This window comes from Phacochoerus africanus, chromosome 4 (genome assembly GCF_016906955.1).
Source record: "Phacochoerus africanus isolate WHEZ1 chromosome 4, ROS_Pafr_v1, whole genome shotgun sequence".
NCBI lineage: Eukaryota > Metazoa > Chordata > Mammalia > Artiodactyla > Suidae > Phacochoerus > Phacochoerus africanus.
Genome location: NC_062547.1, coordinates 76,885,545 through 76,912,663, shown reverse-complemented (window position 1 = coordinate 76,912,663; position 27,119 = coordinate 76,885,545). Strand labels below are relative to the sequence as shown.

The window sequence follows — 27,119 nt, the reverse complement described above, 5'->3', positions numbered from 1 at the left end:
AAAATTTTGAGTATAACAGCCCCTCCCCATATTTTTAGCTGCGCGGGGCAGCCAGGACAAGCAACTTTTCCTGTCCTAGAAGAGGGGAGGTGGACGTAGTGACCCGAGCTGGAGCGAGCGTGGGGTGTCATGGCGGGGGCCCCCAGGGCCGGGGAGGAAGCCTGAGCCCCAGCCAATTCCCCCTGCCGCTTGCTGGACACTGCAAGACCCCGGGTTAGCACGACCTGAGACCGCCCTTCTCGGCTTCTCCCAGGCCCAGCGGTGAACAGAGAGGGTGGGCATTGACTGGGGCAGCCCAGCATGTATGGAGGCACCTCAAGGGGCACACTCCAGGGGGCTAACTCCAATTGTCCTCAAGGGAATACAGAGGCCAGAGAGCATCCTCAACTTGGCCCAGGTGCTGGCGGGGGTGAGGATGGGGGTCGCCCTGCCCCCATCCAGCCCGCCCTTCCCGGGCCCGCAATTTGCCTAATGACCCAAGATCGATCAGGGCTTGAGCCACCGGCCAGTCCGTGGCCAGTGCAATTCTATTTTACTAATTACTAAAAGGCTGCTGGTGGGGGAAGCTGGTTCTGGGGCTCCAGGGGGCTCCTTGCTCTCTGGATGTTGGCAAATTTTTGCTCCATCTCTCACATGGAGCATAGCCTCTTCGGGATCGGCATTCCTGTCCCTGGGGCCACCCTAAGAAGGGTAGGGGCTATGTGGCCAGGCAGCCCCTGCCCAGTGAGGTGCTTAGAGTGTCCTGAGGCAGCAGAGGGGAGGGGCCCCTTCCTCTCAAAGCTGCGGTCTGCCTCTTTTCTTTCAAAATGGACGATTTCTCCGTTAGAAAAACCACACACGCTTGTTATAAAAATGAAAATGATAATCAAGCTGGAGGAAATACGTAAAGACGGAGGTGAAAGGCTGCATGCAGATCCCACCCCACCCCCTCAAGGAAGCTTGGTGGACATTTGGGGGTACTTCCTTCCAACTTTGCCTTCCTGCCCAGGGAGACCTCCCAGCCCCCACCTGACCTGCGCTCCTGGGGCCTGGGATGCAATCATTTTATGAAGGCTGATTGATTTTTAGATCCCACGATTATTTTTAATTATCTGTGATTGTTGGAGAATGGGACGGGGTGGGCTGGAGCCCCGCACAGCCAGAACCCCCTCCCAGACTTGGAATCTGCCTGGGGAGAGGGATATTCAGTTGTGCGGCCTGCCCCTCTCTGCCCCTTCTGTTTTCCTACCTGGAAGATGGGTGTACTGATGTATAACCAGAAATTACAGATAAATCCTGAATTGAGAAGTCTATGGACCCAGACCTGGGGGCAGGGTGTGCTCTTGGGCAGAACATGAGAAAGGCCACCATCACTCTCTACTTCGGGTCTGAGGCAGATGCAGAATGACATGGCGATGCAACTGCCCCTTGGGGCTGTGTGAGAAGAGACTGTGTGCCTAGTAAACAGTAGGCAGCTACTAAATGCTGAGGTCTAAGCCCAAGGCACTGAGAGGGGTCCCTTTTAGCCTTGGCCCACCCTCCAGGAAGTGGATCTGGATGGGGCTATTCTAGTCTGATCCCCCCATGCTGTGGGTTGAATCATCCAGGAGACAGCCCATCCCCTTCTCCTGCTTTCGGGTGGACACAGAGGTGCCTCATACTCTCAGTGCAGCAGGCAGGAGGGCCAAACCTAGTGCCAGTTCAGAGAAGCAAATCTCCAAGGTGCAGCCACCTTGAGTGTGTGTGTGGGGAAATCCCCTTGAAGGTGGTGGGGGTGCTGCTCAATGGTTTGTGTGAGGGGGGAACTCCTAGATCAGGCCTTCCCCTCTGTCACCAGTTTAGAGCCCTGGTTGTCCCCATGGGGTGGGGGTGCCTGGGGGACCCCAGCGGTCACCCTTCTGGATAAGGGAAAATTACCCCCTGGGGCAGGTGTAATAGAGAATGAGTGGGTTGATCTTGGAATCCTCCTCACCCCACGCTCTGGCCTTCAGATGGGGGCACCCTTTGGGGGCTGACCTGGCCACTCTGGACTCCCCTTCCTGACCTGCATCTTACTCCACTAGAGGGGTCACCTGGGGGGGGGTCTTCTGAGTGTGGGAGGCCCCCTCATTTATCCCAGGTGCCAGGGGGGCCTGGGCTTTACCTGTCTCTGTCTCTAGATGGTGAGGAAAAGGAGCGCCCTCACTCTCCCCACTCAAAAGAGAAACCCTAGAGAGGGAGTGGGGGGAAGAAGCAGCTTGGGGGGAAGCAGGGAAGGTGCATCTTTGGCCTGTCTGAGCTGAAGGGCGCGAGGGGGTCTTTAAGAGTTGTCGGAGCTGCTCCCACGCTGGAGATGGAGGGAACTAGAAGGACCTGGAATTGGGAAGTGACTTTGGCACCCCTGAAGCCAGCTGATCCATTGTACAGCTGGGGAAACTAAGGCCCAGGTGCCACCCAGGGGAGCAGATCCAGACACTTGGGGGACAGGCTGTGACCCAGCCTGAGGATCCTCCTCTCAGCACCATTCCTCGCACACAGGCCTTTGTGTGTGTGTCTGGGGGGGTGCTATGACTCCCCACCTGTGTTCCCATAGAAGGGGGTGAGCAGGCAGAGAGCCCACCTCCTGGCGGTCTGCGTGGAGGGAGCAAGTGGATCACAGTCCTCCACCCAGCCACACTCCTGCTCTCTCCCTAAAGATGGACTGACAGGTACCAGGCAGGAAAGTAACCTTCGACATCTTGGGGAAAGACAGCGTGAAGGTCCCCAGCCCCACCTCGGTGGAGTCTGTCCTCGACCCCCTTCCCTTGTCCTGGGGTACTACCGGTGCGGGGGGTGGGGAACACGGCTGTCGCAGAGTCAAGGGACCCCAGAAGCCCAGGTTCTGGCCCACTCCACCTGCCTGGCGCTCGAGGGGGCCGGGGCGGGCGGAGAGCGAGGCGGCGGGAGGCGGCGGCGAGGGGAGCCGGTGGGCGGGGGCGCTGACGTCAGACCCGGGCCCGGGCGCTGGCGGCCGCTCCCCCGCCACATCCTGGTGGCCGCGTTCGCAGCCGGGCCGGGCCGTGCGCTGCGCAGCCGGGCAGCCTCGCGCGCAGCCACCGGGGAGCGGGCGGGGGCCATGCGGCGGCCTTGAGCGCGCCGGGCAGGCGCCGAGGAGCGCGCGCGGCGGGCGGGCGGCCGAGCCGGCGAGTGGCCCGCGCGCGGCGGCCGAACATGGAGCTGAGCCTGGAGAGCCTGGGGGGCCTGCACGGCGTGGCCCACGCGCAGGCGGGCGAGCTGCTGAGCCCGAGCCACGCGCGCTCGGCAGCGGCGCAGCACCGCGGCCTGGTGGCGCCCGGGCGCCCCGGCCTCGTGGCCGGCATGGCGAGCCTGCTGGACGGCGGTAGCGGCGGCGGCGGGGGCGCTGGGGGCGCAGGCGGCTCGAGCGGCGCGGGTGGAGGTGCCGACTTCCGTGGGGAGCTGGCGGGTCCTCTGCACCCAGCCATGGGCATGGCCTGCGAGGCGCCGGGCCTGGGCAGCACCTACACGACGCTCACGCCCCTGCAGCACCTGCCCCCGCTCGCGGCCGTGGCTGACAAGTTCCACCAGCACGCGGCGGCCGCGGCAGTAGCCGGAGCGCACGGCGGCCACCCCCACGCGCACCCGCACCCTGCGGCCGCGCCGCCCCCGCCGCCCCCGCCGCAGCGCCTGGCGGCCAGCGTGAGCGGCAGCTTCACCCTTATGCGCGACGAGCGCGCGGCGCTCGCATCCGTGGGCCACCTCTACGGGCCCTACGGCAAGGAGCTGCCCGCCATGGGGTCGCCGCTGTCGCCGCTGCCCAACGCGCTGCCGCCCGCTCTGCACGGCGCCCCGCAGCCGCCGCCGCCGCCGCCACCGCCGCCTCTGGCCGCCTATGGAGCGCCGGGCCACCTGGCTGGGGACAAGCTGCTGCCGCCCGCCGCCTTCGAGCCTCACGCCGCGCTGCTGGGCCGCGCGGAGGACGCGCTGGCCCGCGGGCTGCCCGGAGGCGGCGGCGGCGGCGGCGGCGGCAGCAGCGCGGGCGGCGGGAGCACAGCTGGGCTGCTGGCGCCGCTGGGCGGGCTGGCGGCGGCCGGGGCGCACGGGCCGCACGCGGGCAGCGGCGGCCCGGGCGCTGGAGGAGGCGGCCCCGGGGCAGGCGCAGCAGCCGAGGAGATCAACACCAAGGAGGTGGCGCAGCGCATCACGGCGGAGCTGAAGCGCTACAGCATCCCGCAGGCCATCTTCGCGCAGCGAATCTTGTGCCGTTCGCAGGGCACGCTCTCCGACCTGCTGCGCAACCCCAAGCCCTGGAGCAAGCTCAAGTCCGGCCGCGAGACCTTTCGCAGGATGTGGAAGTGGCTGCAGGAGCCCGAGTTCCAGCGCATGTCGGCGCTGCGCCTCGCAGGTAGGAGCGCGGCGCACACCGCTTCACCCTAGGGTTCTGGCTCGGGGCTCCCCAGCACCAAACAGTGAGGCAGCGGAGCGCCCCGCCTCCCTACCCATTCGGCAACCTTGTACTCCGCCACTGGCTTGGGACCCCCTTGCTGGAGGCTAGAGCTTGATCAGCACCCCTGCCTATCTGTACCGTCGCCAAAAGGGAGAAAAGGATTGTGCCGCCGTCCCTCCCATAGACCCCCGCCCAGCCCCTCTGGGAACCAGAATGGGGTTCCTGGATCCTTTTAGACTCCTGGAGGATCCCCAAGACGCCAGCAAGGTCGCTCATTGTGCGTGTGTGTGTTGCGGGGGGGGGGGGTGTGCCCCAGACACGCTGCCGCTTTCAGCTCCGGGTGCCACTCCCCTCCTCGCGAACAGCCCCTCGCTGCGCCCTCAGCCCCTGGGGCAGAACGCTGGGACCATGCACCGGGCTCCAGAGCCTTGGCGGCCAGGGCAGGGCCCGCGCGCAGCCCCCGGCCCTAGCGCGCGTTTCTTTGTAGCTGGGCCTCCGCGATCGATAGCCCCCTCCCCCTCTCCGGCCTCTGGCAAAGGTCACCCGAGAACGGGCGGGGGAGGGGCGGCCCGGGGGACCCTCGGCCCGCGCGGCCAGGAGGCCTTCACACCCCAGCGGGCCGCCAGCCCCGCGCGCGTTTGCTCTTGGCTCGGGTGCGCGCACCCCTCCGGCCTCTCTTGTCCGTTGTGTGTTTCTCTCGTTTCTACTTCTCTCTCTGTCGGGGAGAACTGGCATCTATTTTTGGCTCGATCTTCGTTTTCGTCCATATCTCCTTCTTCTCTCTCCTCTCTGTCGCGCTCTCTTTCTATCCCTCTTCCCCTGTCTCAGTCTCTCACTCTCACTGATGCTCACCCCCCTCCTCCCTCCCAGCTGACAACAGCTGGGTCCACACCTGCCCCCAGCCAGCGGGGGGTGGGGTGGGGTGGGGTGAAGGACCCCTTCTACCGGGTGTGTGGGGGTGCAGGAGAGCCCCCACTTTCACTGTAGTGGCCTGGCTTGGGTTGGGGGGGGGTCTTTTCCTGGCCGTTCTGGTGAGGGGATGCAGCCGCCCCAGCCTCAGGGACAATAGCGGCCTCGGGCGCCTGATCGATTGCTTCTCTGAACACAGGGGCGAGTGGGGCTGGATGGAGTGGGCTGGGGCTCAAAGCAGGCGCCCCTTGCATAGGAGACCAGGAAGGATTTGGCTCTGCCTCCAGCCTGAGGAACCAGGCAGCAGGGCTGGGGGGGCGGGCTGGAGGAGAGGGGGTGCCCGTGGGGGATGGAGGGAGGTATCCATGTTATTTTACTTCCCTTCTCCCAGGCATCCTGGACCACCTGGGGAGCCTGCACCCACACCCAGGTCTCAGTTTTCCCTTCTGCAGTGCCAGGTGACTGGCTGAGCTTCCCATAGGCTTCCTAGATTCTCCACTTTGAGGAAGGAGGAAATCAATCCTCCTGTTATGTGGCAGGTGACCAAATGTGCCAGGAGGTTTCTGTGAAATGTTAGAAATGGCATCAGGAAGTGGGACAGTTTTGTGTAACGGGCAGGATGCATTCTGTCCTGTTCCCCACAACACATGCAATGACACAAGGGTGCTCTCAGGGAACACTCAGTCACATCAACACACAGTCTGGTGTGGTGTAGGTGACATCAGGTAGCAGGGAGCACGGCCCCAGGCTCTGGCCAAAGGCAGAGCTCTAATGCTGTAGATAGTAAGCAGCCCTTGTTGAATGGGACAACTCGTGAGGTCTGATTGCCACACTCTTTCACCTCCTCCCAGCATATGTGTTCTGGGGACATGTCTGACATGCACCTACCCACAGGACACACGCCACTTTCTTTTCTTTTTTTTTTTTCTCACTGTCATGTCATGATCGTGTAACTAACAGGACCTACCAGTGATATTTGAATGTAACATTTCCAGGCCAGCTAAGACTGACTAGGGCATCTTAGAATGACAAGCCTCAGGGGAGAAATGCCCCCACGGTGAGAGGTGAGAGGCACCTGCTGTGGGTGGGGGAGCATTGACAGCCAGTGGCACCGGCTCCCTGAGTCTGTATAAGCATGGAGGGGTGGGGCTACTAAGGCAGCAAGCCACCCCACCTCTCTCAGCCTCAGTGTCCCCCTTCAGATGGGTCAGAATAGTGGCCAGCTCAGGGCCAAGTGCGGGAAATGGAGGGGGCAAATGCAAGGGCCGGCACATGCTAGGGTCCACGGGACACTGGACGTGACTGCTAGTTTGTCCCCTGATCTTTCAGCTGCTGCCCATGCCCTGACTCCACCACCCTTGTGTTCTGCTTGCCAGCCTCACCTCTGGCGAGCCTCACCTCCAGCCCGTCTATACCACAAGGCTGGGCCTGGGATGTTAAGAGGGGGCCAGGCTGGCCGAAGGCTGTGGGGTAATTAGGTGCCGACTGGCCAAGAGGCTTTTAGTTCCGGTCGCTGCGCAAATGAAAAGCAGTTAAGTGGCGGCAAATCGCGGCAGTTAGGGGGAGGCAGCCGGGCACATCCCTCCCCTACATGCAGCCCTTCAGGACAGTCCAAAGTGCGTCCCAGGTGCCCCCGGCCCACACGACCCAACCTGAGCAGGGAGCACTCACTGCTGTTGTTCCTCCACCTCCCCATCTCAGACCCACCCAGCCTTTGACTTGGCAGCTCTGTGCCCAGTCCAGAGCTCAGCGTGAGCACCTGCCTCCCTCCTTGGCTCCTGGCTGAGCTGCCCCAGCATCCCTTAGGGTGCCTGGCCCCCCGCTAGGACCGAGAGAGAGAAAGGAGGGAGAAAGTCACACACAGAGAGAAAGAGACGGAGATTGGCCAAATCCGAGAGAAATGCAAAAAAAGAGACAATGAGAGACAGAAAAGGAGAGACTGGAAAATGAGAGGTGCGAGAGCACCCAGCGCAGCCCCTGCACTGGTCCACTTGACTGGGTCACCCCACCACCTAGCCCTCCCTCCTCCCCACCTCCCGGGCCTGGGGCTGAGGAGAGAAGGGTGGTTTCTTTGTTTCTCTGAAGCAGGCAGGAAATCCGACCATGAAGACCTCAGGGTCCCCAACTCCCGTGGCCCATGCCTGCCAGTCTTTGTGACTCAGTTTACCAAAATGTAAAGTGTGTGTGCACTGGGGAAGCCACGATCTGGGTCTGACACTCGGAGATTCTGGACCCTTCCCACAGGCCCACAACTCCACTGCCATGGGGCGGGGGCCTTCCCTACCCGACTCCAGGGTCCTGAGACTCCTGCCCCTTTGGAGCCGCCACCTCTTCCAAGCCCTCCCCAACTGGGTCTCAAGCAGTAATTACTGGAGAGGGGCTGGGGGAGGGGAGGGGCTGGCGGACCCCTCGGCGGGGGTGGGGTGGTCGATGAATTCGAATTACCGTCTCTAATTCATCACCGTCCCCTGGTCAATAGCTTTGGCCACCTTCAAATATTGTTTAAATTGCAACTCCAGAGGAAAAGTATTTAGGGTAACTGATCAGAAAATATATATATAAAATAAAACATTAGATGGAGGCGACTGATAAGGCCATCCCCTCCTTCTTGCCCACTGGTGAGCCCTGAACCCAGAATCTCTGAAGGATAGGGGAGGCCAGCCTGGGGGAAACTGAGGAAGGGAAGGAGCCATGTCTGGAGCTGGTGGGGGGTGGGCGCAGCAATGGCGGATGTCTGGGTTGGCAGTGGGTGGGCAGTGAGGTGGTGGCTGGGAGTCTGGAGGGGATGGTGATGGAAATGGGAAAAGTCACACCAGCTGCCCCCCACCCAGATGAGGGCAGGCCTGTCCCCCACCTTCCCACCATTCTGCACCCACCATCCCAGGTGTTGCACAGGGTGGGGAGGTGGGGGGCTCGTCCTGAACTGAAGAGACTCAATCCTGGGGGGGGGTCCAATCCAGGAGTCCACTTGGAGGAAGAGCATCCATCCCCCACTAGCACTCTGGACTCCCCCCCACAAAGGCCAGTGCACCTTTTGTCAAACCTGACCTTGACCACAAGGGTCCACACCTCTTACAGACCTCTCAGGAAAGACATCTCAGCAGAGAACTTGGAGACCTGGCCTCACCTGGGCTCTGTCACTGACTGATCCTGGGCAATGGTCTGAGCCTCAGTTTCCTCATCTGAGCAATGGACAGAATCAGATGCCACCTCATAGGTGCTTGATGGGGTTTTTCTTATCAACCCCACCCCTCCAGAACCCCCAGGATGCATTCACAGAGCCTGCACCCTGAAGTCACACTGCTTAATCACCCCCTCATACCCACATGCCCTTGTCTTCGGGGAGGGCCCAGGTCACCCCCCAGCACCTGTGCTTCGGGATCCACAGAGAACAGGCAGGATGACAGAAGGGGCCTGGGACCTGGAGGGGACACTGCAGACCCACGCAGGGAAGCAGGGAGTGACGGGAGACTGGGGCTGTGCGGCCAGAGCCGTGTGGGGCTGAGCATGAAGCCCAGGGTCCCCCCAAACCAGCCCCCTCCTTCCAGACCACAAGACCCAAGTGGGGCAGCCCCAGCCCTTGCCCAGGCTTTGTGATTCTGGCTCAGCCACCTCCTTGCAGAGGGAGAGGGGGAGGAGGGGCATGCTATCAGATGGGGAGGGGGCTGCTGGAATGTCCAAGCCCTCCCCTCCCTCTTATCCACCCATCAGGAATGAAGGACCTTTTAAGCCCACTTTACAGACCAGCAAGCCAAGGCTGAAAGGAAGGCAGGTGCTTGCCAAAGCCGCACACCGGAGAGTGAGGCAAAGCCTCAGCCTCCCCAGCAGTAAATGGGGCTTGAGATGCCCAGGCTCCCACCTCCTGCAAAGATGGGGAACATTCCGGGTAGATGGCCTGGCAGAGACAAAGACTAGAAGGGGAAGCTCAATGGCCTGAGGCCAGGGACAGGAGGGTGGCTCTCAAGGTCATGTCAAGGTCCAGTTTACAAAGGGCTTGGTTGACCCTCGGGGCTGAGAGGGGATGCCTGCACTTTCCTTCTGTCCCAGAAAAGGACAGGATCACCGCCCATGTAAGCCCCCCCCCCCCCCACCAGGGACAAGCAGAGACCCTTATGGAGGGTGTGTGGGTGTTGGGTCCCATCTTCCTCCTGGCCAACTCAGAGCCACTGCTTCTGTTTTTCCTGGTGAACTACCCCCTCCAGGCTGCTGGCCCTCAGGGTGAACCTGGGTGCTACACTGGAAGTCCAGCTCTCTGTGGACCCCAGGCCAATAATCCCTTCCTGCCTGAGAGACATGGATGGTCACCCCAAGTCACGGAGAAACATACAGAGGAATCTGGGGGGGGTGTCGTCTTTGCACCTTTATTCTCAAGTCCCCTTAGCCTAAAATCCTAGGACTAACCAAGCAGCCGTTCTCCCAAATCTCCTTGCCTTAACCCTGCTTCCTCCCTATCAACCATCACCACTCTAGTCCGAGCTGCCCACTTCTGGCCTCCTCCTTCTCCTCCACACTGGTGCCCAGGCTCCACTCTCACTCCTGGTGTCCTCTCTCCGAAAGCTGGAGAGGGCTTGTTATGGTAATTCAGAGCTCCTCTGCTTGGTACCCCACTGCATGACTCCCCCAGAGTTCAGAAGCCAAGGAAACTTCCTGCCACAGCCCTAACTTTCAGTCCTGCAAGGATGCAGGTGGAACCACCGAAGACAAAGGCTGGGAGGTGGGAAGCCAGAGCTGCTGTAAGGATCAAGGCTGGGCCCCTGTGTCTGGAGTCTTTATATGTAGCGGTGAGCTATGCTTAACCAGGGGAGTTCAGGCTGGTTTGAATCAAGTTTTTAATTAAATATGGCCCCTGATCAATAAGAAAGGCTGCGCTTCTAAGGGAGGGGAGAGACTGGCCAGGAGCCAGGGACTGCGTGGGAGACTCTCCTCTCCTCAGGCAGTCCCGGGACACCTGCAGTCTCAGTTTCCCCTCTGCCAGCTGGGTGTGGATGGGGTAGGAGACGACTCACCTGACACTGAAGTGTTGCCCTGTGGACGATGGGGGGCTCAGACCTAACAAGTCACAGGTCACACGCACAAAGCCACAGGCTGGCAGCGGTGGAAAGAGAAACAGGGACTCCTGCGGGCCACAAGAGAGAGGGGACAGAAGTGTACACGTGCCGGCACACAGTGTAGACGCACGTGGGGAGCACACGTTGGAGATGCAAAGGAACGGAGATGTAAGTGAAAATCCTCACGGGACACAAGTGTAGACGCTCACATTCACACCAGGACAAGTGCGTGCCGGCTCACGACCCCCACTGCCCTCAGCTCGCAGGTATCCACGGGGCAGACGGCGCGGGCGGCGTAGGGAAGAACCCGCCTCCTGCACAGGCGCCCGGGATTAATCAAGGCCCTCAGCTGGGCTGTTAGCCTGTCCGCGGCAGCCGCTGGGGGCAGTTACCCTCAGACCCCAGGCCCTACTGCTGGGGGGTTGGGGGAGGGTCGCGTCCGCCCGCGTTGACCGGGTTGGGTGAAGGGAGACCTGGTGAGGGCACAGCAGGGCTCCACGCGTCTCTACTCACCCTAGCTCACCCTCGCGCGCTGGAGAGGGGTGGGTGCCTCTGTCTCCCCAAGTAGCGCCGCCCCGCAGAGCCAGCGAAGCAGAGGAGGGTAGCGGGGGGCCTCCGCGAAGCGCACGTCTGGGTCGACAGAAGTGGATCTTCCAAACGCGAAGGGACCTAGGGTGCTTCCGCCCACCGTTGCCCGGATGGACGTGGGCGCACGTCGCCGGGTGTAAGGAAACCCTTGCCCTGCACACCCGCGGCCTCCGAGAGACTCAGGACAGGAGGGCGTAACCCCAACAGGCGCCGAATCCCACACGGGGGAAATCACTTCCGGCCCATTGGGAGCCGCTTCTGGGTTTGCCTCCCTCCTGGCCCAGTCCCGGACTTGGCTTGTTCAGCGAAGCCGAGCGCAAAGAGCCGAGCCCCGGGGCACTTCCAGAGAGATGCGCGTGGCCTCGGCTCTTGCCTGTGTCCGTGGATGAGTCGCTTCTCCTGAGCACCTCCGTTTCCCCGAATGGAGTCTAGAATCTCCAGCCTTGTGGGAGCACAAAGTGGATAAAGAAAAAGGCTCCTGCACGCAGAAAGAACGGCAAAGTCCCTCGTGTGATTCTTATTTTTCAATTTTACTTTTTTTTCCGCGTCCTTGGCATGTGGAAGTTCCCGGGCCAGGGATGGAACCCGCGCCAAAGCAGGTATCCGAGCCGCTGCAGAGACAACGCAGGATCCTCAACCTACTGAGCCACAAGGGAACTCCTTGACCCTATTCTTTAAAAATGCTGTATGGGGGAGTTCCCGTTGTGGCTTAGTGGGTTAAGAACCCAGCACAGTGTCAGTGAGAGTTCAATCCCTGGCCTCACTCAGTGGGTTAAGGATCCTATGTTGCTGCCTAGGTGGCAGATGCAGCTCTGATCTGGTGTGGCTGTGGCTGTGGTGTAGGCTGGCAGCAGAGCTCCTATTCGACCCCTAGCCTGGGAACTTCCATATGTCTTGGATTTGGCCTTAAAATAAATAAAAATAAAAATGCTGTATTTTTTTCAGACAGCAGATACAGTCACCAAGTTCAAAATCTAAGTGGAACAGGTTCTCCTATCCGCAAACCACAGTTTCTATTCCTCCTTCTAAGGAGAGGTTACACTTAATCCAGCAGCCATAACACACCTTCTTTTCCTTTTTTTCTTTTTAAAAACCACAACCAAGAGCCCCTGGTTCTGCTGTGCTTCTACTTCACGGACACCCAGAACATCCACGTCAGGAAAGACAGTGCCTTGGGCCTCTGGGGCATTTTTGCTGGCTGCATAGTATTCTCTCTGGCCATTTCCTTCTTGTTTCAACCACCTCCCCACACAGGGCCATGTAGGCTGGCTCAGCTGTTTTGTGGTCACCTCCCAGAGCCACAGTGAATACCGTTTTGCCTGTGAGTTTATCTGTGGGTTAATTTCTCAATCACTGAGATGCTGGGTTTCCCCTACCCCCATGTTGGCCTCTCTACTCCTTTTCTTATCACTGGTTCCTTTCCTGTCATCTTTTTCAAATCCATTTCCAGATGCCAGCCACTGCGACTTCTTAACATTTTGTCTTTTAATAAAAGTTGTGTGTATGTGCGTGTGTACCCGCCGATGCCGTAAGCCTCCTGAGTGTGGTGCCTGAATGCCTGAATCGCAGGAGGTGCGAGAGCAGCCCCTGGACACCCCTGTCCCCCCACCCCAGGCATTGCAACCACCAGATGGAGCCCCCCCCCCGGGAGGGGCAGCCAGAGCCCAGTGGAAAGGCTCATTTCCCTGATAAGTCTTTGAAAAGCTCAGAACTAATTTGAAAATGCGGCCATTAAAATCCCATCAGGGGAAGCAGAGGCGCGGGGGCGGGGAGGGAGGCTGGGCGACAGCCAAGGTGCGCTCAGAGGCTGGGAGGGGAGCTTCGGGCCCAGGAGGGAGGGAGGGGGGTGACTTTGCTCCTCTCACCCATGGGAACCCCTTCCTTCCTGGCTCCCTGGGTGCAGGGTGTGGCTAGTCAGGGTTGAGGGGTGTATGTACACCAGTCTCCCCTTGAGAGTGACACACTGTATGACCTTGGGCAAGTCATTCATGTCCCTGGCCTGGGGGAGCTAGCAGAGGATGCTCAAGGCAGCTCAGCCCAGTGGGGACATGCCACCAGGGTGGGGGCATCCACATGCCCCACATCTGGGGCCCTGCAGCTGGTGGCTGGGGCGGGACGTGTCACCAAGGAAACCGGTCATCATCACAGCCGGAGACCTGGCTCCGTATTGAATTGTCTGCTCTGAGAAGCTGAGCTGAGCGCAGGAGGTGGCCAGAGGGGAGGGAAACGGTGGCTCTGGCTCAGCTCCCAAACCTCCACCCCCGTGCCCAGGTGGACACACATTGCTGTGAGGGGGGCTGGGGGCAGACAAGAGCGGCTCTGGGGTAGCTTGGGACTCTGCACAGAGTGGCATGACATGAGGAAGGAGGACACTGCTGACTTCTGGAGCCATGGTCTGCCCTTGTCAGACCCAGCCTTTCAAGGTGGGGGGCGGGGTGGGGGGGAGTCACCTGGGACCGCCCTGGCTCCTGCCTTCTCTCCTCCCTGGGCTTCACTCTCCCCCCTCCCCACTGTACCCAAGTGTCCCCTCTGGCTGGGCCTCCAGTTCTGTCTTCCACACCCAGAGCTCTCTGGGCTCCCGTTGACCCCCCAGATATAGCCCACACATACCCACCTGCATCCCCATTGCTCAGCCAGGCAGCCAGCATCCCTTTTTTAAAGCTTCTCCTTTATCTGCCATTGTCAGAGTCACGTCTTTGCATCAGACTGTGGCTCTGAGGTGGGGGGCTGCATCCATCTCCAGTCATCTGTCCCCAGAAAAGCTTTGCACGTGGTGCACGCTGTAGGTGCTTGATAAGCATATGAATGAAGGAGGGAGAGGTTGCAGGGTCCCACCCTGGCACACATTTGGACCTTGCTTCTTGGATCCTCCTGATCCCTAGACGGTGGCACTGGCACCCCCGTGTACAGACAGAACGTCAGGGCCATGGGTCTCCACGCCCGCTTGATACACCAGGAAACGGATGTCCACAGAGTGTGGGCTCAAGGCCACTCAGCCCCTGGAGCCTAGGGCCCAGGATTCCCGCTGACCCGGAATGGTGAGATGGTGGGCTGACAAGAGCCTGTCCTGCATCTCTACACTCAAACTGGGGGGGCACCCACACTGGCTGTCACACTCAGCAAGTCACATTCCGTCCTTTATTCACACTGCCTGCGAGGCCCAGGCCATTCAAGGTCTTTCCTGCTGCCCCTCACAGGCCACATCCCCCTCCCCCCACCCCCCCACTGCCCCTCAGATCCCCACCCACCACCCACCTTGTTGGCCTATCTCACCAACAGCTCTGGCTTTGGTCACAGGTTCTCCCTCTACTCAAACTGCTGTGCCTGGACACCCCTCCCAATAGCAGCAAAGCACACTGCACACACCACCTCCCCCGCACACTGCCCTCCATCCGACCAGGCCCTGTGCAGCCCCACGCGCACACCCTGGACAGACTGGGCACAGACAGAGCCTGCATGGTCAGCCCACTGGACCAGGGATGGCCCTGGATAAGCACAGCGGTGACGCCCATCTCCCCCCTCCCACATTAGTTACCTGTCCAGACCACAGAGGGCCTCTGGGGGAGGGAAGGGGAGGAGGCAGAGAAGGTGGGAGAGGACGTAGAGGAACAGGATGGGGAGGTGGAGACTGGGGGAAGGGAGGGAGGAGCAGGGAGAGTAGGAGAGCGTGGGAGGGGGCGGGAGAGAGGTGTTTATCAGGCAATGATGGGGAACAGGTGCAACCCCAGCTCCCTCCATTGTGGACCTGATTCTCTTCATCCACTGAAGGGTGACTGAATCTGCACCCCCCAGCACTGCCCATGCAGCAGCAGACCCCAGCTTCTCCCTCACTGAGTGGGGTCAGGGTGCTCCCTGCTGAGGGCCCTCCCAGGGGCCCAGACTGCCTCACCTGACCCTCCAGGACAGTGGCCAACTGGGTCTCCCGGCACAGGATCTTCCAGTCTGGACTGAGTCCCCTCACTGCCCCACCACCCACACTGTGGGTGGGAAGCATCACCAGGGGTGTCACCATTAAACACAGCCAGCTGGCAGTCCCCCCCCCACCATCCATCCACTCTGTGCTGTTCCCTAAGGGAGGGATTTGGGGTTCTGCTGAGGATGGGTAGGAGAATTTCCTGGAGCAGGGGCCACCCTGGGCCTTGAGGGGTGTGTAGGAGTTCTCTGGTAGAGGCAGCCCAACCCCTCTTCCAGACCTGAGTTTCTCCATCCCTCCCCTCTCCAGGAAGATTCCAGGAGAGATGTTGAGGCTGGAGGCCTGCCCTGAGAGGGAGAGAAATTTTATGGTGGCACTGAAAGTGGAGCCCAGACCTTCCTGCTCCCAGAGGCCCAGGAATGGGAACCTCACCTCCGCCCCAGCAGAGGACTTTTCTGGTTAAATCCCCTCCCATCGCCTGACAAGGCTCATGATTAATACTATTTTCCAGCTGAGGAAACAGGTTAAGTGAGTAATTCACGGAGTGACGGTCTGCCATCTTGGGTCCTGGAGGAGAGCAACTTTCTAAAAAGGCAGGAAGCGGGAGGGGGAGAGGTGTTTGGGGAGCACATCCCAGAGGATCTGAAATGAAAGGGAACTTGAAGGACCCCCCAACTCACCTGTCTTTGCCGCCGCCTGGACTGGACCGCCGGAGCCGACCTTCCTACCTGGAGCCCCGCCCTGGGCTGGGCTGGGGACGGCTGCCCCCTGCCGGTCACAGTGGGAACCGCGGGACAGACCCGTGGAAAGGCCCGACGTTAGCTCTTGCTGGGCGCCCCGTGAGAGGGCTTATTTGGGAATGGGGGGTCTCAGTCTCTTCTGTATCTCTTTCGATTCCCTCCAGGTCCTCTGGGACCCCTGGGAGCCAGCCCAGAACCCTCCTCATCCATGGGCTCCCAAAGGACTGATAACAATGAGGGAAACAGGGAGGGGTTGGGAAACCAGAGCATCTCAGAAGCAATAGCTCCTAGTATTAGCGTCTCAGTCTCTGGGGTCACTGAGGGTGGACAGGAAAGAAAGTTGGGGCCAAAGCTCTTACTCCATGATGCCCCTGGATTGAGCGGAGAAATGATAAATGCTATGGAAAGTTTTAAGAAAAAAGCTGGGGGAAGGGGAGTGTTGCAGTATTAAATTGGGAGGGGTCAGGGTGGGCCTCATAGATACTTCAGCAAAGATTGGAAGGAGGCGAGAGAGCTGTGAAGAAACGTGGAGAAGAGCACTGCAGGCAGAGATGACAGCCAGTGCAAAGGCCCTGAGGGTGCCCAGGATAAGGGGCCCAATGAGGTGGGGAGGGGTCGGGCAGCTGACATGCACTGAAAAATGTTTGAAGGAGGCAGAGCATCCCAATTTTGCAGTTGAGGAGACGGCAGTGCTGCAAGGGAATTGACTCACCCAGAGTCCCAGAGAATGTACGAAGGCCCAACCCCCACAACAGTCCCAGGGGCCAGCCCAGCTGACGCCCCCTCTGCTGTCATGGCAACCGCGGTGGGTGGTGAGGGCCTGTGCGCGGGGCCCCGCCCTATCCCTCCACCAGAGGCTGGGAAGCCCTGGTGAGGGAACCCAGGCTGAGAGCCCGGTATTGGGCACATACAAGGTGGGCCTGGGGGTTCCCGTCGTGGCCCAGTGGTTAACGAACCCGACTAGGAACCATGAGGTTGTGGGTTCGATCCCTGCCCTTGCTCAGAGGGTTAAGGATCTGGTGTTGCCGTGAGCCGTGGTGTAGGCCACAGATGTGGCTTGGATCCCACGTTGCTGTGGCTCTGGTGTAGGCTGGCGGCTACAGCTCCAATTGGACTCCTAGTCTGGGAACCTCCATATGCTGTGGGAGCGGCCCTAGCAAAAAGGCAAAAAAAAAAAAAAAAGGTGGGCCTGATGAGAACAGAGGTGGTGTTGGTGTGGATGGAAGCGAGGGTGATGGAGGTAGGCTAAGGATACAGGTGGTGGTGGTCACGGTGGAGGTGGTAGTGGTAGATGGATACTGATGGTGGTAGAGATGAAGTCATGGCAGAAGAGGTGATGGGGAGTTCCCGTCGTGGCGCAGCAGTCAACGAATCCGACTAGGAACCATGAGGTTTCTGGTTCGATCCCTGGCCTTGCTCAGTGGGTTAAGGATCCGGCATTGCCATGAGCTGTGGTGTAGGTCGCAGACTCGGCTCGGATCTGGCATTGCTGTGGCTGTAGTTCAGGCCGGTGGCTACAGCTCTGATTCAACCCCTAGCCTGGGAACCTCCATGTGCCGTGGGAAGCGGCCCTAGAAAAGGCAAAAAGACAAAAAAAAAAAAAGAAGAGGTGATGGAAGCGGAGGTGATGCAGGTGGAGAAGGTGATAGCGGTAGAAGTAATTCAGGCGGTGGAGGTGGTTGTAGAGGTGATGCAGGTAGAGGACGTGATGGAGGTGGAAGTGATACAGGTAGAGAAGGTGGTGATGGTGGAGGTGATGGAAACAGGTCATGGAGGGCATGATGAGGTAGAAGTGACACTGACAGTGGAGGAGGAGGCACAGGCACATCACATGGCAAACCCCAGGGGAGGTGATTGTGGAAGAGGTGGCCACAGCACCGGCATCGAGGTGTGGCATTGAGATGTGAGGCCGGTGGCTGGTGCCCTGGGCAAGTCCTTCCCTCACAGCCTCGGTTTTCACTTCTGTGAAAGGGGCCCATACCCAGGCCTCTCTTCCTCCTGGGGCTGCCTCCAGGGATTGCAGTGGCCTTTGGGGCCAGGCCGAGGAGATCCTGGGCACTGGGAGGGGAGACCGATGGGGGGAGGGTAGTGATAGAGGCGGCCCGGCCACACCGCTGGGAGCTGTGGGGGATGGAAGCGATGACAAAAGCTGCTGGCGGTAAACAGCTCCGACTGGAGCCCAGATCGATCTGGGCTGTGAGGAGCTGTAATTAGATTGAACGCTGGGAAGGGGGGGCTAGCGGAGCCTCTTTTTGCTGCGATCGACAAAACTCGAAGTTTTTTCATGACTCTGCCGGGTCCGGCCCCTCCCCCAGCTTCAGCCTCTGGGGTCCCTGTTAGGCACTGGATTGGAGAAGGGAGAGGCAGTGGGAAAGAGGTGACCCACATCTTACCTCCCTCCCATCCGCAGTCCACCATGGCTCCTGCCAGGACTTGCTGAGCCACCTTGGGCAACTGGCTTGCCTTCTCTGAGTAAATAAGAAGGCAAATCCCTGCTTTATGGAATTATCATGAGGATTAAAATATATAGCACATGTAAGGCCCTGGACATGTTAAAGCTCTTGAAAGGTTTCTCCGTTAGTTCTCTGTCTGTAAATGCCTCTCGTGTATTTGTAAGTAAACTGCTAAGTGACTGCATGAGTAAATGAATGAATTGATTACAAGATTACAGCTGGTGGGCAAGAAGGGCCTCTTTTGAAATGTAAAGGCTTGGGCTGAGTTTTTGACTCTCCCTGGCCTTGCTGCCTGAGACACAGCTTTCCCTTCAAATGATGGGGACTTGCCCTCCTCCTGTGAGCCTCTCAGGCTGGCCAAGTTCCAAGAAGATGGGCTGGTCGAGGCAGTTCCTGGTGCTTCCTTCCCGCATGTCTTTATGCAGATAAAATACAAACAAATGTTCTCTCTGCCCCAGCGTGTGTACAAAAGGCTAGCTGGTATCCTGTTCATCCCATAGGCTTTGGCCCACAGAGTACTGGGATGGCGTTTCCCTTCTTATACAGCTGTTTGCTTTTCCAGGAGTTGATGGTTGCCAATCACAAACTTTCCCCATGTCTCCCCTTCCACTGCCCTTGGTGCTCCTGCTCTGACCTCATGGGGCTGCCCTCTATGTCTTGCTGCCTTTATCTTGCTACCTTCCAGGCTCTCTGCTCTTCATTGGGGGGGACCTCTCTTCCCTGTCTTCTAGATTGAATCATCTTTCCTGAATCCCATACCTTTCTTTTTCGATTTACTTCCACATTTTGATGGAACACACACTCTAGTAGCTTTCTGAGAAAGGGTACGTGGACGTCAATGTTTGAAGACCTTGAATGTCTGACTGTGTCTTTAGTCCACCTCCATGCTTGGTGTTTGGCTGGGCACCCAATTCCAGCTGCATATAGAATTGTGCTGAATTTTGAAGACATTCTTCAAATTGCCTTCAGAATTTTGAAGGCATTCTTCCCCTGGCTCCTAGTTTTCAAGAAGCCTGAAGCCACTCTGAATCAAGTCCTCCAAATGGCACATGGCTCCTCTCTGGGAGCTTTTACAATCTTCCTCCCAGGTCCCTGACATTTCATGAGGCTGAGCCTCAAGGAGTGTTGTTTTTTTTATTTTTCCATTCATTGAGCTGTCCATTAAACTGAACTCTTGGGTCCTCCAACCGTGGATTATTTTTCTCCTTATTTATTGGGCTCCTCTAGTTTCAGACAACCTCTTGCTCAGATAAAAAACCTGCTCATGGGAGTTCCCATCGTGGCGCAGTGGTTAACGAATCTGACTAGGAACCATGAGGTTGCGGGTTCGGTCCCTGCCCTTGCTCAGTGGGTTCACGATCCGGCGTTGCCGTGAGCTGTGGTGTAGGTTGCAGACGCAGCTCGGATCCTGCGTTGCTGTGGCTCTGGCGTAGGCCGGTGGCTACAGCTCCGATTCAACCCCTAGCCTGGGAACCTCCATATGCCACGGGAGCGGCCCAAGAAATAGCAAAAAGACAAAAAAAAAAAACCCTGCTCAGTTCATCCTCTAACTTCGTCATCACCTTTCTCTCATTTTCCTTCTTTGCATTCACTTGTATTTTCAGGGATATTTGCCTTATGTTCCAATTCTTACATTGACTTTATTCCAGATATATATATATACACATACAGACACACACACATTTTTTGGCTGCACCCACAGCATATGTAAGTTCCTAAGCCAGGGATCAAATCTGAGCTGCAGCTGCGACCTATGCCACAGTTATGGCAATGCCAGATTCTTAACCCACCGCACCACAGCAGGAACTCCAGCTATTATATATTTAAATTCTAGGAGATCCTGTCGTGATGCAAAGGAAACAAATCCGACTAGGAACTTGCAGTTTCCTTGAGGTTGTGGGTTCAATCCCTGGCCTTCCTTAGTGGGTTGGGGATCTGGCGTTGCAGTGAGTTGTGGTATAGGTCGCAGATGCGGCTCGGATCCCCTGTTGCTGTGGCTGTGTCACAGGCTAGCAGTTGTGGCTACAATTTGACCCTTAGCCTGGGAACCTCCATATGCTGCGGGTGTGGCCCTAAAAAAACAAAAAACAAACAAACAAAAAACAACAAAAAAACTAAGAACATTGTCTTCCCCTTTAGTTGTCCTTTTTATTGAACAGCATCTCTTTCTTGTCTCATGGATACATATTTTTCTCTTACCCCTCCAAGAATATGACTTATAGCTGTGCCTGATTTGTCTATTTCTTGTGAGATCATCAGCTCCCAATCCTTCTACCATTTTTCTCCCTCTTCCTCTCTTTCCTTCATTAGAGCCTTTCCTGAAATGTCCAATAACCTCCGACCGTCATTCTCATTTAATCATAAAACCTGAAACAGCCAATTAGAAGCGCAAGGTGTTCCAGGTCAGAGGGAGCCAGGGAGAGAAGTGGTGCATCAGTTCACACGGGGGAACCTGTCGTCCCTGAGAAATGAGCCACAGTGCAGGGGACATTCATTTATTCCTGTGGATGTGTGGACATTGATCTGGCATGCTCTCTGGTTCGGAGTGTTCCAAAACCAAAAAAAAAGTCAGCTTGGCATGTGGTCCCAGCAGGCCATCAAGGCTAGCAGCGGGATCTGCTAGTACAGCCTGTGCCAGCTGCCACTTCTGAGGGTGACGGAGTCACTGGGGACAGTGGTTCTCACAGAGACAAGGAGGGGGACAGGTTTCCACAACCCTCCACCTCTGACTAGTACATAGACGAGAAATTGAGACTCTGATAGAGTTTCTGGTGACGCTTATCTTTTCCACTCATTGGCCCCCACAGCATCAAGAGGAAGGGCCCACTCTGGCACTGGGGCAGGGAGGAGCAGGGCCACAGGTTCCAGCCTGGCTCCACCATCCTGAGATGCTGCTCTTTGCCTTTTGCAAGCATCCACTGCCCACAGGTGGCCTCCTGCAGCCTGTTCCGTGCTCCATGCTAGGTGGCCCTGGGAGAGGGAGGGGTGGACTCCCATTATCCTTAGGTCCTCCCAACTCCAGAGGGTCCCTTGAGGACCTGAGGGGAGCCAAGACTGGACCTCAGCCTGCTGCTTTTTTAGGGGGCAGAGGCCAAGGTGGGGCTCAGATATCAGAATCAGGCAGTGGATGCAACTATTAGCCTGATACAGGGTCTCTAAACTGGTCTGGCCTCAGAGGACAACCCAGGGAAGAAGGCCTGGACTGTCACCCCACTTCTGAGAACCAGTCATTCCAGGGGAAGTTTACTGGAGTTTGCAACACCCACCAAGGACCTATTAATTAACTGTTTCTTTCACCCAAGTCTACACTGAGCCAAATAACTCACATGTAGAGTTTCAACGTCATTTCCCCCTCCCTCCAGGGAGAAGGGAGGGTGGGCAGAAAGCCACCAACACTGGCAGTTGTACTATCTGGGTTCAGGATTCTTGCGGGGGGGCGTTTGGGGATATGAAGCTGGGAGGGGGCTAGCATGCAGAAGGGGGTGGGAGGGGTGGTGATCTGTGTCTGTGAAGGCTGCTCACATTGTGTCCCTTCTTTGTTCCTCCCCCCCAATCTTCCTCCTTTGTCTCCCCACCCACGACTGTCGGCCCTCCTCTCCTTCCATAACTGGCTGCCTCTCCCACCGTCTTGCTGCCTCACGGTCTCTGTGCCCTCCCTCCTCCCGTCTTCTCTTCCTCCATCACTCGCGTGCGTTTCCTCGCATGCCTGGCTTTCCTGGTGTCTCTGTCTCTGCTCTGGGCTGTGTGGTCTGTCTTCCTTCGTCCGGCCGCGGGGGCGCTCGACCTGCTCGCCCGCCTGCCCCGGGCGCTGCTCGCCCACAGCCTGCAAGCGGAAGGAGCAGGAGCAGCAGAAGGAGCGCGCGCTGCAGCCCAAGAAGCAGCGCCTCGTGTTCACCGACCTGCAGCGGCGCACGCTGATCGCCATCTTCAAGGAGAACAAGCGGCCGTCGAAGGAAATGCAGGTCACCATCTCGCAGCAGCTCGGCCTGGAGCTCAACACCGTCAGCAATTTCTTCATGAACGCACGGCGCCGCTGCATGAACCGCTGGGCCGAGGAGCCCGGCGCGGCCCCCGGGGGCCCCGCGGGCGCCTCTGCCACCTTCTCCAAGGCCTGAGGCGCCCGGGTCCCGCGCCCTCGCAGCCTCGACGGCCTGGGCGCTGCCCTCCCACGTCCCCCAACCTTCACCCTGCCAGCCCGGAGACCCGCCCCAGGGGGGGCCTGGAGGGGGTGCCGTCCGGGCCCCCGCACCCAGGGAAGGGACGCAGCACACACCCCCCAGCCTAAGTGCACAAAAGGGACCCCCTCCTCCCTCCATCCCCATCCCCTTCAGGCCAAAGGAAGCCCTCCACTCCCCAGAGGGGAGGGGGTGACAGAAAGGGGCTCCCCCGGCTCCCTTTCAATTCAGGACCCCAGAGGGCCTCGAGGAAAACCAGGGCTCACGTGTCGTCCCGAAAGCGGGTCAAGAAGCACATACTAGAAACAAACCGGGTATTTAAAAAAGGAATTTAAAGAATAACCCCTCCTTCGCCAGCCCCCGCCCCCACGGAGGGAGGCAGGGCGCCTTCCTCTCCAGCCGTCCCCCACGGACGCTTCCCCGGGAATTCTTCCCTCTCAAAGTCGCCAAAGCCCACGTCGAGCCGGATCCTCACAGTGCCCCAACCCCACCAAGACCAACCCTGATCCGCCGGCAGAACTGCCCCCACAGCCAAGAACCCAGCCGCCCTTCCCGGCGGCCAGGATTCTTTGTGCCAAGAATTGCCTGCCTTAACGTCTGGGGAGGGGCCTGCAGCGGCGACCGCCCAGCACCCATAGGCGAGCACCCTTCCCTACCTGTCCCAGACCGGAGGAGACGGCAGCTCAAACAAGCGGGTAATTCCAGACGTCTCCTTCCCCGCACCCCACTGCCCGTTCACTTTACCGCTAGGCACCTTGATGAATGACGCGCAGGGAGAGACAAGACCCCAGGAAACAGAAGAAAACACCCAGATTCCACGGAGAAACGGGCCCGGAGAAAGTAGGAGCGCACATGCGCCCCTGCGAGCTGGGGTCGCGGCGTCACTCTCTGCTCGGGACCCTCCGGAACGCACTCCACCTGCCCGCGCTCGGGAGTGCTGCGCGCGTGGACCTGCGCCGCCGCGCTCTCTCCAAAGAGAAGGAAGGCGATGAACAAGGTGGAATCTGCTTGCTCCGATTTTTGCCAAAAAAAAAAAGGAAAAGTAAAAAGACAAAGGGGAAGGAAAGGTCAGAAAAGATGAGCACGTCCCCCTCCCCTCACCTCCCCTACTGCCTCCAGGTGACCTCGGGATTGGCAGGCAGGTGGATCCCAAAAGCCCATCCCCCCCCCCGTCTGGGCTCCTAAGCTGGAGGTTAGAAGGAACCTCTCCCTACAAGCCTGTCCCCACCGCTGCCTCCTAGGGAGGTGGCCGCCCCCCCCCTTGAGAATGCAAGAGACATTTCTAGTGGAATGCCCCTCCCCCTCCCCAGGTAAAGGCTACCTCACTCAAATGTTCATGTCTGTGATTGGAAAAATCACGCCTGATACCAAAGATTTCCCCCAAGGACTTGTGCTGGATGCTAGGATTCCCTCGCCTGGGAACCGCGTGGGGGTGAGGGTCTGCTTTGGGCCCTGCCCTCCCGGGTGCCAACCGCCCCCTACCAGAGAGAGCAGAGCGAGAGAGAGCGCGAGAGCGAGAGAGAAAGAGAGAGTGGGAGAGAGAGAGCGCGCGAGAAGAGAGGGAAGGAGAGAGTGGCGAGGTCGATGAGTGCCTTTTTCTTGAACCAAAGACGTGTGTGAGATGCTCTCTTGTCCTTATCGACTCGCTACTCTCCCCGCTTTTCAAGCAGCTGGATCTGAGTGATGCTTCTAGAACCTTTGTGTGTTGGGGCAGAATCCCCTTTCCCGTCCGGCAGCCCCTCCCCCCAGACACTCACATGCACTCACGCACCTCTGTCCTTCCCGCTGGGAGCTGGGGTCTGGGTGGCCGTGGCCCCGCCCCCAGGAACACCGGAGCATCTGCTTGCCAGGCACCCGGCTTCTCTGCTGGTTAAGGCACTTGCCCATCCACGCATTCAAGGCCCAAGGCTCAAAGGCCAGGGCCTCGGTCTGTCCCGGGATGGACCGTGAGGCACTGACTCGGGACGCCTCTGGTTGTAGGACGTTCTGTTACGGTGAACTGTGGTCAGATCCGGCAAGCCCAATGGACGCCTGATTCCTAAGTCCCCTTCAAACACTTTGCTATGACACGTGCGCACACACACCATCTCCCTCCTTCCTCCCCCTCCCCCTGCTTTGGCAGCTCCCCACCCTCCCCCTCCGCTCCAGACGACCCTCTCCCCTCACCCCAACACCCAGCTGGTTGTCGCATACCAAAGACCGTTCTCCACACAGGGAATGACACCTCCAGCACAGCTCCTTTGAGCCTTTGACAATTTTCTCTGAAATACCTCAAGATATTTAATGTATAGTTTATGTGATAAAAAAAAAATCCTTAGCTAGTTTTTGGAATACGTGACTTGAAGCTTTATACCGTTAAATTATAATTTTGCAGATGATGGTATGTCATTTCTTTGGTGATTTCCGTGGGAGACACATTGAATGTCGAGGCAGGAAGCTGGGTGGTCGGAGGCAAAAGGCCAAGGGAGCGAGAGCGAGAGAGACTGGGAGAGCGCGAGGAAGGACCAGGCGTTTACAGATTTCTTATTTCAATGAGTCCTTTAGGAAAGAGAGGAGCGAGAGAGAGGTACACCTTTCTGTTCTCTGGCGTGTTCTGTTTCTCGTTTTTTGGAGTCATGTCTTATAAGAGTATTTATTATTCTATGTGTTCTGTGTTCAAATGTAATTTAAGAAAAAAAAAAGGAAGAAAAATGGAAAAAAGACGCAATGGAATTTGATTTGATGCATGACTAATGTACTTTTTCTTGAAGATAATGTACTAAGTGGAAGGGTGGGGGGTGGGGGCGGGGCTGCGGGGCCCCAGGATTGGATATGTTGCATCTTGTGTTTCATGCGGTGCAGTTCGGTGCTCCTTGGCGCTGCTCTGTATTCATTCCCCCCTTTCCAGAGATCTGTGTCCAGCCGGCTGTTGGTGTGAGGGCCTCGGGTGGAGAGAAGAGAGCAGGCAGGCAGTGGGCTCTGAGCACTCACTCCCACGTCCCCACCTCCTGGTTCCCCGTGCCTCCTGCCTGCACCCAGGGATGGGGGGGGGGAGTGCCCCGGCTCTCCTGGTCCTGGTCCTTGGGCACCAGTGGGTGTCACTGCTACCTTGGACTCCCCCATCCAGTTTCACGTTAGCATGAATTCCCAAGTGTCTTGTTCAGAGGAGAGAGACAATCAGCCAACTGGAGTTTGGTCACCCAGGGTGGTGGGGGTTGGGGTGTACCCCAACTTCCCCAGATCCCAAGGGCCCTCCTGAGACAGCCTCCCAGGCAGGCACCTGCCAGGGTCCCACCAAGTCAGCCCAGCCTCCCCGGGGTGCGTGCCTGTGGGGTCCTTCCTCTAGGCTCATGCTGGGACTCTAGAGAACAAAGGGGCCCCAGAAATCATGAAAGGGGGCTCTGGAACAGTCTCCCAGCCTGTGACTCCACTTCTGCCATGAGGCGCCCCCTCCCACCAGGGGAGAGCCCACTTTCCAGAAGAGGCCCCAGGGAGAGGGGTTGGGGGAGCCACAGGGGGTCCCTCACTCTCTGAAAGACAGAAGGTCCCTTGTGGAGGGCTGGGGGCACAGGTTCTACCCACCTGAAGTGGGGGTGGGGGCAGGGCATGTTCCCGGGTCCCTGCACCGGCTGGAAATTAGGCCACTTCACATTCTCAGCCCAAAGAAGTTTCCTCCACACCAGCCAATCAGTCAGCTCCCTGGGCTCCTCCTGTGGCCCCAGCGGGACCCCTAAGGGCTGGTCTTCTGGGGGGGAGGTTCTCTCAGTCAGGGGTGAGAGAGAGGCCACGTAGCCCTGAGTTGCAGTCAGGACTGGATGCTAGGGCTGCCTTCAGCGGGGACACTGGTCATCCAAAGTCCTTCCCCACCCCCCCACCCCACCCCACCCCAAGCTAGAGGGCACAGAAGCCCTCCCCACCCTACCCTCAGGCTACAGGCTTAAAAGTTTGAAAAACAAAACAAAACAAAACACCATTGTTAACCATTGCTGTGCTGGATTTGTTGTTTTTTCTCCAATAAATTATTTTCTAGTCACTCACCTGGGCTTGTGCATTGGCTGATGGGAGGAGCAGAGTCGGGGGTGGGGGGGAGCTGGTGTAGGAGGGGGAGGCATGGGGTTCGCCCCCCACAAAGGGAACCTGGGAAAGAGGAAATGGACCTCTCCCTGCCCACCCCTCTCTGAACCCCTACCCCCATAGGGCTCCCCCCTCCATAAGGTCTTTGAGCCAACTTAGCCCCAGATTTTGAGGGCTCTGCTTCTGAGGCATTACAGCTCTTTGCTTTCTGCAGCCTAAAGTGCAAGGTGGTTTATCTGGGGGGAAGAAACCAGGACAGTCAGGTGGAGGGAGAGGCTGGGCGGTGCCAGGACTGGGGCTCATAAACGGCCCTGGGACTGGCCAGCAGGCAGCAGTTGGGAAGCCAGGGCTGGAATGCAGAGTCTGATCAGCACCTTTCTCCTTTTGGAGAGCAATAACGTTTTATCCACACTACCCCCCTGGAGTTCCCACCGTGGCACAACAGATTAAGAATCTCATCTGAGTAGCAGCTCAGATCTCTGCAGAGGTGCAGGTTCCACCTCTCGCCGGGCACAGTGGCTTAAAGGATCCAGTGGTGCTTCAGTTGCGGCATAGGTCACAGCTATGGTTCAGATTCAGTCCTTAGCCTGGGAATTTCCACATGCCACGGATGAGGCCATAAAATTTACAAACACATTATCTACCCTTGGGTGAAGAAAAAAACCCCAAACCTTGGCCCCCACCCCGGCTTTCCCTGAAGATCCCCCAATGGGCCACTAGAGGTCAGTGTTTTGATTTTTGAAACCAGGAGACTATTCCCTGGGGCATCACAAAAAAGAAATTTAGGGAGTTCCAGTCGTGGCGCAGTGGTTAACGAATCCGACTAGGAACCATGAGG

General features: G+C 58.3%; 1 protein-coding gene across 1 annotated transcript; it reads left to right on the top strand.

Moving 5' to 3' along the window:
• Positions 1-3,168: 3,168 nt before the first annotated feature.
• On the top strand, positions 3,169-22,168 carry ONECUT3 (one cut homeobox 3). The gene is made up of 2 exons (XM_047774448.1): positions 3,169-4,360; positions 21,876-22,168. Exons 1-2 carry the CDS (start codon positions 3,169-3,171, stop codon positions 22,166-22,168), a joined length of 1,485 nt encoding a protein of 494 aa, XP_047630404.1.
• Positions 22,169-27,119: the final 4,951 nt, after the last annotated feature.

Bases quoted from the DNA above. Each gene is read 5' to 3' on its own strand.
- ONECUT3 (XM_047774448.1), top strand. From the start codon at position 3,169: ATGGAGCTGAGCCTGGAGAGCCTGGGGGGCCTGCACGGCGTGGCCCAC. The intron at 4,361-21,875 runs GTAGGAGCGCGG...GCTCGCCCACAG, and splicing joins GTCGGCGCTGCGCCTCGCAG to CCTGCAAGCGGAAGGAGCAG.